The sequence below is a fragment of the Coturnix japonica genome, chromosome 5 (assembly GCF_001577835.2).
Source record: "Coturnix japonica isolate 7356 chromosome 5, Coturnix japonica 2.1, whole genome shotgun sequence".
Lineage (NCBI taxonomy): Eukaryota > Metazoa > Chordata > Aves > Galliformes > Phasianidae > Coturnix > Coturnix japonica.
Window position 1 is genome coordinate 41,263,914 of NC_029520.1, and position 15,084 is coordinate 41,278,997.

Sequence of the window (15,084 nt, forward strand, 5' to 3'; positions counted from 1 at the left end):
CATTTGTCTGTCACTTTTTAACAACTTTATTTAATTCTCTACTTAATAACCCTACCACATATTAAAATCCTACTGTGTCATTTTTCAATGCTCTTTTTAGACTTCTTTTCATACTGTATGACTTCCTTATACAGTACTCCTGCCTGATGTCCTGTATATCCTTCCATCAGCCCTTACTGTGTTACTTCTGTTGGATGGCACCAGTACTTCCCAATCTACAGCATTGTTTTACCTGCAGCTCATAACACCAGCACAGATCAGCAATGCAGTGATGACTATAGTAGCATTCCTTCTGCTAATTGTTCTGAGGCATAAAGCAGTGATTCTGTTTACATTCATCCAGTTAGGTTAGATATGCCTTATTAATGCAATCAGGTACCAGAGTCTCCTCCGTAACTCCTTTTGTGAATGGATTACAGCAATGTCTGAATTTCTGTAAATGGACAACTAATAGTAACTGTATTTTTATTTCTAGAGCTGTTTGCTAGCCTTACTCTACTTTTGCCCTGTCATCAAACTCTTCTTCACTTTTGTGGGAAATATATAAGCTTAGGTCTTTTAGTTACGTAGTTGAGAACAGCTTTTTCATTGTTTTAAAGTTATACATAGGACTCAATTAAAATTTACTACGTATTCATGTTCCAGCTGTTCTTGCCATAAATATTCTGTTGGAGTGACTGCACTATTTGAATAAGGTGATTTGTAGTGGTTTTCATAAATATCTGATCCTGAAATCCAAAAGGTGTTTGCAAGCTATGTGAAAAGTTCTATTCCATTTTTGTGGATATATGTCTTTATTTTCCACTGTCTTCATTTAAGTGTAGATAGAGTCTCATGTTGTCATTTTCTCTTGTATCTAGATGATAATACACACAGAAATTCTGCTTTTAGGAGAGATCCAGGTTGGTATTATGAAGGAGGATAGATTCTGATTTTTCAGGTGCAGAATGTCTGAATATCTTTCAGAATTATTTTGTCTTTAGGAGAAAATATTTCAAAAGCAGACGCATCACAAAGTCATTTGAAATGCTTTGAAAGAAATCACTCTCCTGGGCAGTGCAGACTTCATGATAGACAGTTTCTGTAGAAATAAAAATTTCTGTACAGGGGCTGTAAATTCTTTTTTCAGGCTTGATCCTGCTTCTGTTGTTGTAGGTGGCAAAAGTGGGTGACACCAACATAAGCCTCTTGAACCTCAGTACAACAGAAGATAGCACTGAGAAATATAAATTGTTTGGGAATGAGCTCTCTCAATACTTTGGCATTTGAATCTTTGAATTCTTTGAATCTTTGAATCTCTGAATTTCATTCAGATTTGTCATTAAAGAGTTGATTTTTAGTTCTGTAAGTTTTGTTTGTTTTTAATTTGCCTGATAGATTTTGCAGGAAATATGTTTGTCATTTTACACCCTCATGCATTGATCTTGTCACTTAAACATTAGTGAAGTATTACTAGGGTGACCTACTTCTTGCCGTAGAGACAGAACAGGTTTTCACATTTTTGTAGTTTGCCTTTTATTCTAATGTAAATAGTAGTTTAAAGAAAATAAAAATAAAGCCACCTATCACAATAAAAACTGTACCTTTATTCACAATTCTGTTGGGTCAACCACCCTGCCAATGAAAAGTAAAGTTTTAAAAGTTTCTTCAAAAATCATAAAAAGAAATGGTCGGTCCACTTTAATGACAGGAGGTGCTGAGAATGCAATTATTTCAGACCCGGTAGCTGCTGCAGCCTCAGTCCCTTTTTCATCCACTTCAATGACTGCCTTTTGGACAACCTGAAATACAGTGCAGAGATAAAATAGATAACAGAAATAAATGGAAACATGAAGAATAAATTTAAAAATGCCAGAGATTCAATTGAATTAGGCTTCTCCTGGGGGTTACAAGTAGATCTGTGCAATTTAGCACTGTATGTTACTGGTACTGCATATTTGGTCTCCTTCAGAAACAGGAGTCAGTGTGGCCATCATGACTGCAATAATTAGGGTTCAGAAGGTAGTATGGATATTTTTGCAGTTCTCCCTGTTCCACTGAGGCTTCACTTCTAGATCTTGAAGCCAGTAGTGTGAAAGAACCGCTGCATTTGTACAGAACTCTTCTCTGACATGCAATTGTACAAGAGAGATTTTCACAAAAGCAGGAGGTGTGATTTCATTTCTCACAAATTCTTAATGGCTGGTTGTGAACTGTCATCTACGGTTGATTTTGTGAGAGCTTTAGGCAAATGCACCAGTCTTGTATTTCTCCCATGTATTTCTAATTCTCACAATTGTTAGCACAGAGTAAATATGGACAGCACTGAACCATAGTCTTGGATTGGTCTTAGGACTGCAGCCCGAACCCAGCAGGACCTGATTCTTTTACCTTTTCTTTCTTACAGCGTGCGTGTACCTCTGAGTACTTCTGTATTTAGGTCTGTATTGGTGACCTGCCTAGGCAACTTGTGCATTCCTAACACCCAGACTCTTAATTCTGGGAATGATTTATGTCAAGGTAGTTGAAGGGCTTCACTAGTGTCAAGCTCACTGCTAAATATCCTTAAGTAATGAAGCCAGCTACTGTGACTGGCACTTTGTAGCTGATGCACATATTGCTTCTAATATCAGCAGCTACTCTTCAAGCAAGATCACTTTATGGTAACACAAAGTGAGCTGCTGAAAATCAACAAGGAATAGTTACAGATTAAAGGGAAAGGAGAAAAGTGTTGCAAATTGCCATTGCAATTCACAAAGGTTAAATTGTTTATTCCAAGTGGAACATTACTGAGATTTTCTACATTAGATGTTTATTTCGTCTGTGATCGTTTTTCTCAGAAAGGTGGGTCTTTTTTGTTGTTGCCATTTTTGTTTTTTTAAGACACAGCCAACGCAGTTTTGAAAACCTCTATTTGAGTTTTTGGAACTTAAACTTACCTGTTTACAGTATTGATCTTTATAATCAATATATACATTTTATATATAATATATATATATAATATATACAATCTTACACTGTATTCAGTGTAAGAAGCAGTCCATTTGTTATGGGTTGTAATACAATTGTGTTGTGATGATGCTTTAAGGTTCTATTTGTCTATGACAAGGTGTATAATTCTTTAGTGGGATGCGTGCTGTTTAGGATGTGCAGATTCCATACACTTGTAAGATGACGTTCTTTCCTAGTGGTGGATCTGTACAACATAGTACATGGACACTCTGTTTAATATAATTCAAATAGCAAATAATTTTAGTAGGCTTACCTGGGAGACTGTTATGTATTTTTGATCTGTGAGATGACTAAGATCTGCTGTACGTGCAAAGAGATTTTTAATTCCAAGAGCATAAAGCAATTTCTTCATTTTGTATTTTTGTTCTAGTTTGAACTTTGGAAATGAAATATCGATATTTCTGTTTAAAAAAGAAAAAAAAGAAAAAAAGAACTTTGGATATACAGTAAGTTATTGCTGAAAGATGTGGTTCTCAGGAATTAAGCTTCACACAAACAGTAAAAACAAGAGGCAATGGTTAAAGATTCTCAGCTGGAATTTAAGCTGCCAGAATATCATCCTTACTTTATTGAATGTCAAAGATGCTAGAAATAATTTCCTTCTCAGTATAAAGCACTTTCACAATACTTCTAGTGCCCTAATACTGGGATGACATTTTTCGTTATTGACCAGTGGAGAGGCCTTTCACTTCAGGTATTACATTTCATAGGAGTAATTTGTTATTACTTTTTTTTTTTTTTTTTTTTAAATCAAATTTATCCATTTTTCTGGATTTTTCATTGATAAGTAAAGTCCCATAAATATAAGTATTTATATAATTCATAAATATTAATACAGACATTTGTAATGCACTTTTCTTGACTGCGCAGAATTTCAAGAGAGAAGGTGTATGGAAAACTTGGCAATGCCCTCAGAGACGTTTCTGACTGAGATGACCAACAGACTTGTCAGGGTTGAAGCTTTCTCCAGAATATATAATCACTGTTCTGCTACAATGGAAATAAAAAGCACAGAGGCTGACAGGTCATAGCAGTACCTGCTCTTCATGTTTGTGAGCCAGGATTCCACAAGCTCCATTGTCAAATGGTCTTCAAGTGAAACATAATCTTCCCCCTTTTCTGGGATAACAATTAGCATGTAGGCTTTGCCTTTGTAGGGTAGTTTTATTACATAGCACCGTAAATTCTCATCATAGGTTGAATTTATTTTATCTGACTTGAACATCATGGGTACTTGCACACTTCTGTACTTGTTTATGTGGAAAGTTTCCATTTCTGTAAATTTTGAATTAAAGGGATAGAGCCACTTTCCTGCAGAAAGAAAAATGAAATAATTATGTGAATTCAGTCTGGTTCAACAAAGTGTTCAGAATCAACAAACAAAATCTAGAATCTGCAGCAAGTTAAAGTGAATGTCAGTTGTGTCTGGGACAACTGGATGACAACTGCAGTATGCTAAGAGCATGTTCTTTAGATTTTTTTACAGCAGGAGAGTGCACAAAATAAATTGCTTCAGTTGCAGGGAAAAGGGGGAAATAATTTTCTGTGTCCAATTAGTTGCCAGTTCAGGTTCAGAAACCAAATGTGTTCAGAACCATAGAGTTCAGAATGCCATCTGAGCATGTCTTTTATTAACATGCCATCTTCTCTGAAAATTTCTACCAGCTGCTCAACATCCTGTTATTAAGTAATTATATGGTCTCTTCAGTGGGAATTCAGCAGTGCATTATCTGAGAAGGTGCTTTGGAATGTGACCTCTTTTAGGCTATTGATTCTGATTTCTGCACTATCACTCAAACTTTCCTCTGGTTGTCTGCAAGACAAAGTAAACTTGGTCAGACAATTGCCCAGTACCTTGTGTTTAAAAAACTGTTCTGATTAGGATTTCTTTTCAATGGCTGAGTAAAAACTTTAAAACTTTAGTCACGAAGAAGGATTGTTCTGAGAGAATTGATATAGGGCCTTTTGTTCTTTATGACTCTGTGTTGTGTGGAAGAAAACAAAAGAATAGTAGTTCCCTATTACAAAAAATAATTTCTTGTTAAATAAACTTATTAGAAGAAAGTAAATCTTTTTAGAGATTCAAGTAGTGCAGGAAATGTTAATTAATTTAAGATTCCCCTGATGTTGGTAAAGTCAGGCTTCTATTTCTTCTAATAAATAGCCGTTTTGCAGAATGAAAACAATAGTTACCTTTAAAAAAAATGTAGTCCAAAAGTAGCAGTTTAGAATGTCGGTCAACTTCTTCAAAAAGCTCTGATATTTTTCCCTTGGTCCTTTGTTTAACGTTTTGATTTATAACAAACTTGGCTTGTGTGATGTTTTGGAAGTCTACACACAGGAATTCCATATCAAAGTACTGCTTAGATAAGTTGAGGAAAGCTTCCCTGACTACAAAGTCCTTTTGGATAAAAGAAAGAATACCTTGCACAAAGAGAACTTCTTCATTCGTTGTGATGTTATCTTTCAGTTGTTTAAACAGTGCTGGTAAATAATGGCGATCTCTGTCCTTCAAAGCATGGAGGTTTAGAGCTTTTGCTATTTGTCTCTGTGTTTCCCCTTCAGCTGCCAGCAAATATGTAGCCATAAGGGTTGATACAGAAAAGGGAGAGATAATTATATTGTTATCAGTTTTCATTGCAATTTTTCTGTAGAGATTAAATCCAAAATTTGCTGTCTTTTCAGTGAAATTGTGAAGAGTAAGGTCTTCAAAACTTTGCTCTTCCAAAGGTTTGGAGTCATTTTTATGTTGATGCCATTCTTCAGAAATACTGATGTTTTTATTTTTTCCTAAAAAATACAGCCACTTGTCCTTCTTTGGAGATTTAGGTTTGATGTCAGCCTTGCTGATTTCAAAACATATTTCACATAAAAAAAGTAGATAAATTCCAATTTTCATGTTGGTATCTAATAATTAACTTTTTTTCTTCTTCCTCTTTCTTCGTCCTAGTAAAGAAAACGGGGAAAAAGAGAACTACTTGGTGATTTTTTAATTTATTTCATTCACAACATAAAGGTCATGGATGTAACAAGGCAATATTTCTAAATAGTTAGCGTACATAGTGTAAACCTATGATGATGTTCCTATCTGAAGGATCAAATTTAGACCAGTGGAAGTGAGAAACTTCTAAATTTAGTAAAAGAGTTCAGAAGAAATGCTATCATCTGCTATTGGCAGTTCAATTTGGAAGTATTTCTCTGATTTTTTTCTTGTAATTTCTAATTCCTTTAGAAACTGATGACATCTTTAAGCACCAGCTCTCCAGGCAACAAGTGTCAGAAGTGGCATTTTCCCTGAATGGTTCTGACCAAAGATTAAGGGTGATCTACTGAGGAGATGAGACCTGTAATGTCCTGTTCTTCATTGCCACTGACAGGTGGCTTGTAATCTCCATTTATGGGTCTTAAGCATGGTTGTCACTCTTTTGAGATCCATCTATTGGTAGTGGTCTGAGAGTTACCATTCCTTTGCTCATTCATTTGTTATCTCAGGTGTTTTATATCAATAGCATGCTACATCAACAAGATAAAACTTGTTAGGGGAAAAAAACAACACACCAAACACAAAACCAAAACAAAACAAAAAAAAAAAACACTTGAGAAACATAAAAACTCTCTGATTTGACGAAAGCCAACCCAGAAAACAACATGTCCCTGAGAGTTAGAGGTTGTTATATTAGAACAGACGCTTAAATCATATTACAGCCACTAGGTTTTGTTCCAGAAGTGGTGAACTCCAAGAACCAATTGGAAAAGTACTTATGTAAATTTTCAAAGTGACTCAGAGCATTCTGGAATTCCACACTGCTCATTACTTTTGCAAACTATGAAAATCAGACTTCTACCCTTTAACTTATGCCTTGTTTTCCCAGGAGAAATTTTAGAAGATGTATTTGTCTAGTTATGTTGAAAACTAAAATCAGACAAAAACAATCTATCTCTAAAACAGACAAGATATTAAGCCAAGCTTATCAGAGTAAGTCAGGATTAATTCCACTGACATATAGATTGCACAAAGCTGATTTAAGGTGAGACAGAATCTGAGCATATGGTAGTTTTACTCAGTCATTCATCTAACTGTGTAGAAAAAAGTGGTCTTAAAATAGGTATCCATAGTTTATTAGGGAACCAAACACTTATAACAGTCAAGATGAGCTGTCTTTCACATGTGTGAATTAAAACAAAGACCCTGATGATACTGCGGCACCAGCAGCTCTTTGTCAAATATGTTACTTGAGGGCCACTATTATTGAAAGATTATTATCCTTTAAAAAAAGGTTTGAGTACTTTTTTACTTTCTCATGCTTTCTGGTTCATTTGCAGAAATGTTTGTTTGGGCTAAAAATGAGAGACACTGCAAATTTTAGTGGTATCTGTAATCATATCTCTTGCTGGTCAGCTCTTCCCTTGATACATCATGGAGAGCTAGGCTTCGGATACATTCTTGACAAGAATTAAAAAGCTTCTATCTATCTAGTTCCTTTTCAGGATCACTAATCATTTGGAGCTTTGTATACAAGCAGTAAGTTAAGTACTTCTGTAAATATGAAGGAGGCCCAAGGTGGCCCTGGGCAAGCAGGAACAAATTATGCAGAAAATTTTTGCCAGTGAATGTGGTTGGCAATCCACTGCCAAAAGCATCAGAAAGAAGGTCAAAATTCAGTGAAAGCCCAGATAGATATTGTTAAGACACTGTAGGCTTTTTATGCAATACACAGGGCAGCTCTCAAGTTAATGTTGTGGCTACAGTGTTCAATTCACTGGTGATAATTTCCCAGTATGTGGCTGTATCAGGGAAGCCAACCTCTGTCTTGCCAAGAGAACCAGGCTGAAGTTTTAACCTCAGTGTCATGTAGAGGACAGTGCTATAGCTGCTAATGTACTGCTGACAGCCTAGTATGTACAGTTATTTCTAGTTGGTCAGCATGAAATTTCATGTTACTGCTTATAGTCACAAAGCCCTGGAAAGCTTATGAAGTTCTGAACTGGAAATACAATGTCATTATGAGTAACAATTGCATTGCATAATTTCAATTCACTTCCTTCTGATACAGGTTGCTTATTACTCCATTCAGATCATTCTTCTGATCACCTGACATGGGATTCCCTGTCATTTTATGCTTCACTGTCCAGCAAATACTGGAGCAGGTTTGTCAGTGCTGTATCCTGCCTGAAAGTACTGTGTTTCAGTGTCAAGTAGCACGAAGGCAAAACAGTTGTTCAACAATTACAAATTTATACATGTTGTGAATTCTGAGCAAATTTAGCAGAGGTTCTCTCATCACCAAACAATATGTTTGGGGAGATCTGGACATGTTTTCCAGAAAAGCCTTAGGCAAACTTTACTATCAAACATGCAAATATGCTTTTCAAGCATGAAATGCAAATATGCTGATCATTCATCTTTCCATTAAAGTGATGTGTGAATATTGTTCCCATAAAGTGGCACTGAATTACTCTCCATGAAAGAAGTCTTGAATACAGGTGAATTTTCCCATTGCAGATTGAGCAGGATGTACAAGACCACTAAGCCTGCACAGAATCCATGTGTGTAGCAGTGGCATGATAATAGGTGAAAAAGACAGAAACAGAACTATCAAGGTTGGAAAGATCACTAAGGTCATTTAGTCCAAACACCAACTCATGGCCCCTCAGTGCAACCTTTACCCTTTTCTTGAACATTTCCAGGGACAGTGACTCCACCACCTCACTGAGCAGCCTGTGCCAATATCTCCACTCTCTTTTTGTGAATAATTTTTTTCTACAATCCAACCTGAGAGGAAAATATTGATTGTATGACCCATAATTAAAGCAATTCAACAATCTAGAAAACACATGGCAACTATTAACTATGGCTGTTTAGTTAAGGCTCTATAACAATCATTGTACAATTTGTGATTTGGCATATGGGAAAGCTGGTTTTATTTGATTGCCATTTATTCAGAGTTCAACTGAATTTCACAGTTGCCTGATTCAGGCTGTGGGAGTTAGTCTCAGAAAGGTACGTTGATGCGAGTACAGAGACATTTGGGTGCCAAGTCACAGGGTGTTTTTGGCAGCCAGGTGGTGTGCTATTTTTCTTGGAGATAATAGGTCACGTTCTGTACTTGATGTGACACAGATGGGCTGTAATGACTTAATGGGGAGGCAGTGAGATCTCTGAATTTTGTGCCTTCTCTTGAGTGTATGGCAGTCAAGAAACACTAAAATATGCAATTTACTGTGGCTGTATTTTTTCTTTATTTTTCTTTGCCATTAACTCTTGCTTTGTCTTCAGTGAGATGTAGATCATGAATGCATTCATGATTGGTTAATCTGTGTTTGAAGTAATCTCCAAAAGTCAAATGAAAACCCAGCTCTCAGCCCTATGTGCTGGCCCTCATCTAAGCTGATATGCTGCACATCCTGGCACTTAGGAGGTCTGGATTCAGCAGGAGCAGAGTAAGGAAGGGTTTGCCTTGAATTCATCTCCTGCCTTGGCAAAAGGTGCACTAGCTGCTTCTGCAGATTTGGGACACTTATTCTCCCCGACCAACTATAACTCAAAGCTGTTAAGAGCTCTTACAATTGCCAAGCACCTCTATTCATTGTGTAGTCACCTTCTTCTGTGGGAGGTTAGATAGGCACAAGGCACTTCTGTCTCAATGCTGTGGCAACAAAAAGGACTCCTATGGACCTGAAAGTGTGTGAATCTTGCCCAGGGAATCATCCCTTCTTCAAGGGGTAACCCTGAATGCTGCAAGATCAGAGACAGGGACTGGAAAGCATAGCTTCTGGTAGTATTCCATCACAGAGGGAAGTGGGGCACTGGCACAGACTGTCCAGAGAAGCTGTGGATGCTCCCCATCCTTGGAAGCATTCAGAGAGAGACAGGTTGGATGGGTGGCAACCAGCCCATGGCAGGGAGCTGGAAATGGGTAGGCTTTCAGGTCCCTTCCAACCCAAACCATTCTATGAATCTGTGATTTTCTCCATCTTCTCTGTGCACTGCAACACCTGACAGCGCTGCCCTTGGCAGATGCCACTGCTGTATCTTGTTCTGAAAGGGCTGCTTGATACTTGGCTCAGAAAGGCCACCAAGTTTTCCCAGGAAGATGGGGAGACCAAATGGGGAATGCCAGGTTGCACTGCCATCCCAGCACAAATTGATTTCAGACTGAGAAGATGGGCAGACCCAGCCCTTGTGTACATACATGTCCCAGACCATTCAGCACTCAGGGATGGAGTTCTGCTTCCACATGCACACACAAATGCCCATTTGTTACACACATCATGGGACTAAGAGCCTCAACATTTCACTATACGGTCATTGCAGGACTGAGATTGCAAAAACGTAACATAAATATTGCATCAGCTTTGTCATTCAGTAACAGTTAGAAATATAGTATGTCCTCTAGGACTAGGATAAAACAGTTTTGGTAACAATAAGGTGATATTTTTGCACATTATAGGATTGCATTTTTACATTGCTAGAGTGAATTAGAGTTATTAGTGATATTAGTGAATTATTACTAGCTTTGAGAGCTTCCTTTACAAAAGGAGTGGCAATTTAGTTAATAAAAACATGATAAAGTTACTTTTTCAGTTTTTTTTTTCTTTTGAAGTTACTATAGTAAGAAAAACATTCAATATATTATAACACTGATCAAGATCTATAACCATTTAAATAATCCTAATTAGGGAATATATGAGAAATATTATCTACATATAATATATTTAATAATATTAACATACATAGTAAGATAATCCTCTTTACAATTGAAATGATTCAGATAAATCTCAACTTACCTATTAGGTAGTTTCTCTGTTACTTAATCAACTACGTTCAAAAACGATGTGAATGTGACTGTCCCATATAGAAGATTTTCAACAAATATTTGCTCTTCCAAAGAGTGATCATCTGGCTTTGCCTGTTATAAATTAACTGCTTGATAAACTCTGAGTGACGTGTTTCCCATAAATGGCATAAAGAGGGAGGGTTATATTCCGGTAAATACGTTATTTCTTTCATGGGAAGCAAAAGAACAGTAAACTCTCTGCATCCAGCCCTTCAGCAGCCGAGTGGGATTTGACTACACATGTCTGATGAACATTGGATTGCCCATGAGAATTATTTTATAGACAGGCCCTAAGCTACTCAGTATCCGAATCCTGTTAAAAATGTTACATTTCATAAAAGGATACATCAGTATTCACTGGGGCTAAGCCAAACTGAAGAAAGGGACGGAGGAGATGCTGAGCATTGCAGAGGTGTTGTCAGCTCCCTATCCTTTCAGTGTGGTCTTTCCTTTTAGAGGAGAGACCGGGGCTTCATTTCCTTTTCCAAGAGCATATTCAGTAAAGTATTTATGAGTATGTGAGAATTAACAAGTGGTAAACACAGAGCAATGTTCTTCCTATAAATGACCAAATGGGGCAATCTGGTATTCATAGAATCATAGGATAGCTTGGGTTGGAAGGAACTCCAGGGATCATCATATTCCAACCCTCCTGCCCTAGTACTAGACCAGGTTGCCCAGGGTCCCATTCAACCCAGCCTTGAACACCTCCAGGGATGAAGCATCTGCATCCCCTCTGGGCAGCCTGTTCCAGCACCTCACCAACCTCTCTGTGAAGAACTTCCCCCTGACATTCAATCTAAACCTTATTACCTTGAGCTTAAAACCACTCCACCTTGTCCTATGATAGTATTCCTGCAGAAGTTCTCCAGAATTTCCAGTTTGATCTTGCCTGAACTGATCTGATAAGTTGTTCTTGAAGCTTGAGCACTGTTAGTTGGGCAAGGCACGACTTTAAGACAGGTAGTCTATTCAGTAATTGCTGTAGTGTGGGCATGATCACTCTTCACTATTTTGTTCATTGTCTTATTTCCCAGTGAACTGTGAACACAGAATTCCTCATGCTCCTAAATTACATCTATAAAAACAACACTCCTAAATGAAACAGAATGTTTCATTCTGATTTGGATTGCAGAAAATAAATTTAAAAAATAAGGCCTTATAATTTGACATTACAGAATTTGTCTCTAATTGTCAATTGAATTGAAACAAACAAACAAAAACAAACAACAAAAGAACATCCACTGCTTGCAATTTAAGTGGGAGCTTAGCCAGATCCAAGGATGTTATTTTGGAAAGACAATAAAGGAACTGAGCATCCAGGACTTGGTGCAAAAAGGAGTTGTGTGTTGCTGGTAAACATTATTCATTTGATAAAGCTCTTTTAAAATAGCCTTATTTTTAAAAGCAATTCTTTTACTTCTAGGCCTGAAGTATAGACAGTGTTTTAGAGAGCACATGAATATGAGACTGGGCTGAGTTAACATAATTTGGCCTATTGATTAAACATCAACTGTGAATGCCACAGTGACTTTATTACTTCAGTTCTCTGATGAATTAATGTTTTTTTTCTACTCTGTAGTCTATATTTATTTATGGTTAATTCAGTTGTATTTGAGATTCAAATTTCTTCTCACTGCTTGGAAGAAATTTGCATCTGACATGGCTAAACAGTGCTGTGTTTCTGCAATGGGGTGATAAGTCTTTGTATGGATGTGGCCCAAAAAGACAAGACAAGAAAAACTGATGTGCACAAAACCACACCCAGCTTTTATTCCTAGCAAAATTAGCATAGTTATTAGAAATGATAATAGCAACCAGGCCTTCCTAGTTCTTATTCCTGAATCCTCACATTCATAGTCAACGCTGAAAGCCTTGCTTGAGTTAAGACTGAAGAACAGCAATTCTGATATCTGATATTCAAAAGCTGAAGTCTTGTGTATTGATGATATGGTTGTGGTGAAAGGAAGAGATCATAAAGCATTCAAATCTTTCGGTTTCTCCTGATGCACATGAAACACATAAATCTTATTTTAAATGGAAGAAAAAGGAGGTTGCTATGAGAAGTGTTTGCTCTGTACAGAGCTCTGAGAGAGCTGCATTGTTCACTAGTTACTCATGAAGCCATTGCTAGCTTTTCATGCTGGGTAATACCTTGCTGAGAGTATCTTCCACACACAACTGGGAGTAGCATATTACTCCCACAGAGTACTATTTATATTGTCAGTCATCCCTTGGATTCAACGGAGCTTTTTGAGCAGTAAAACAGTACTCGACTTGTGGGAAGCAGCCAAACTATACATACTTGCAGAGTGATTTTCTTCAAGAGGATTGCTTGTGTTGCACTGGCAAAAGTGCACTTTTCTGCAATTCCACTTTTTTGGGCTTTATGACAAAACCACCCCTGAGACCGGAATAAACAATAGCAATACACGTGGACTGTCACCCAGTTGCATTTCTACTAGGAGTTTTGTCTTCAGAGCATGGTCACAGTGCTGAGAATGGGCAGTTGGCAACTGAAATGTCAGCAGAGGAGCTGACGACCATCTCTTCTGACAAGTTTCTTGGATGCATACACAGCCCTGCATAAGCCATCAATGCTAAGTAGTCCAGGATCTCACAAATGTGTTTGGCAAAAACCCCATTTGTCCTGGCTACCTAGAGGCTGATTTTGCAGAAGCAGTCTTACCTGTTTGCTGTTTATTCCAAATACGCAGGTGATCTCTTTTACAAGTCCTACAGGTCCCTTTCATCCTTTTGCAGTACTTCTTGTGGTGCTGGCAATTTCTCTACTTCAATGGCTGCTTTATTAAATTACATTTTTCAATCTGATTTAGGAAACCTTTGGTTACAGGGGAAAAATTGGTCATCCTATTTTTTCCCCTATTTTGGGCTTAGGTCCCACATGCTAATAATTGGATCCTTTCAGTTACAAGCTCCTTGGTACAGCATCTGTGTCTACTTGGGTAGTGTCTCTTTTCCACACACCATACCCCATTTCAGCAATGGTCCATAACTTGAGAACAGCTAAACCTCAAATGCCCATATGATGGGTGTAGCAAAACTGCTAAGTCATGGCTTGAATCGGTGATTGAGCACCTGGTGGGAAGGCAGAGCCAACCCAGGGGAGCTCAGGTGCCTGCAATGCTGCTGAGTGACTGGGAGGGTGGAAGCCAGTCTCCATCCCTTCCCAGACCTCTTTTAAGGGTTGACAATGAAGGTGAGGGTATCTCTTTCTGAAGACTTCTGTTTCCTTGGTGTCTTGTGAAGGTAAGTGAATTTTTTTTTTTTCCCTTTCCTTTTGTGTCTGTTGTTGCTTTGTTTGGGTTTGTCCTCATCTGCTGCAGTGTCTGTTATTATTGCTGTACTTTTTATTGCATTATAGTGTTACAGTGGGTGTGATCCCTGTTTGAGGAGATCAGGCTCTAGAAAGGAAGCTGATTGTTTAGTTAAATGTATCCTTATCAGAGTCCCAGTAAGAGATCTTAGAGCTGCCTTTCTTGCTGTACTCAAGGTTCTTTCATGCTAGAAGCCAAGTAGATACATCCACTGGGAAACTGTGTCCTTAACTAGTTGCTATTTTGGTTTCTTGAGGGTAGGCACAAAATATTTCCATGAAGCTGATGGAGGTCAGTCAGATGTTCAGCCCTGAGCTGGAATGTGGTTAGAAGAATTAAGGTAAGCTTATTGAATTTGCTAAATGTGATTGAACTATGTTTCTTGCCTAAAAAAAATAAATATGTCAGTGCACCAGGAGTAATGCAGTAGATACACAGTAGTGATTTTCAAGGATCTGTATTCTTTCCTCTGAAATGTCACAGTAAAATTACTCATAATACATAAACTAATATGCTCTGACAGTTATGAAACAGTTCTTCATATGGTCTGCTATGTGTAATTTGTCAACTACATGACTCATCAAGGTGGCTGCTGATTCTCCTACTCAGAGTGTGCATTATAATTGAAATCAGTGGGATGCAAGTACCCTGATGGTTCCCTACTATGGAGCTTATAATCTTGACCATCTTCCTAGAGAACTAGGCTCATGAGATTGCCCATCTGTGATGACTACTATAGTGAAAGCATCTTCAAAATGCATGTATTCATGCATCACACTTGGGGTAGGCTGGATGTGTTTCTGTGTCTAGCACAACCAGACAGACATATGATGCAGTGAAGCTGTACGACTTCATATCATAAAGTATCTCCTTTGTTTTTTCAACTTCATAGTTAAATGCAGTCTAATTATTCTTGA

General features: G+C 37.7%; 1 protein-coding gene across 2 annotated transcripts; it reads right to left on the bottom strand.

The window, feature by feature from the left end:
* Positions 1–1,565: 1,565 nt before the first annotated feature.
* SERPINA10 (serpin family A member 10) lies at positions 1,566–10,885 on the bottom strand. Of its 2 annotated transcripts, none has more exons than XM_015865369.2 (5): positions 10,780–10,885; positions 5,416–5,937; positions 4,029–4,302; positions 3,245–3,392; positions 1,566–1,781 (listed from the first exon to the last, which is right to left on the bottom strand). In XM_015865369.2, the coding sequence occupies exons 2-5, from the start codon at positions 5,888–5,890 to the stop codon at positions 1,590–1,592; spliced, it is 1,089 nt and encodes a 362-aa protein (XP_015720855.1). In that variant the 5' UTR covers positions 5,891–5,937; positions 10,780–10,885; the 3' UTR covers positions 1,566–1,589. The 2 variants fall into 2 exon arrangements, with proteins under 2 accessions (XP_015720855.1, XP_015720853.1); XM_015865367.2 differs by having other exon boundaries at positions 5,185–5,937; positions 10,780–10,884.
* Between the last annotated feature and the right edge of the window lie 4,199 nt (positions 10,886–15,084).

Excerpts from the sequence above, each read along its gene's own strand:
- SERPINA10 (XM_015865367.2), bottom strand. The coding sequence starts at position 5,890 with ATGAAAATTGGAATTTATCTACTTTTTTTATGTGAAATATGTTTTGAA. Across the intron at positions 4,303-5,184 it reads GGACTACATTTTTTTTAAAG|GAAAGTGGCTCTATCCCTTT; the intron begins GTAACTATTGTT and ends TTCTTTCTGCAG. Across the intron at positions 3,393-4,028 it reads CTCACAAACATGAAGAGCAG|AAATATCGATATTTCATTTC; the intron begins GTACTGCTATGA and ends TTTTTTAAACAG.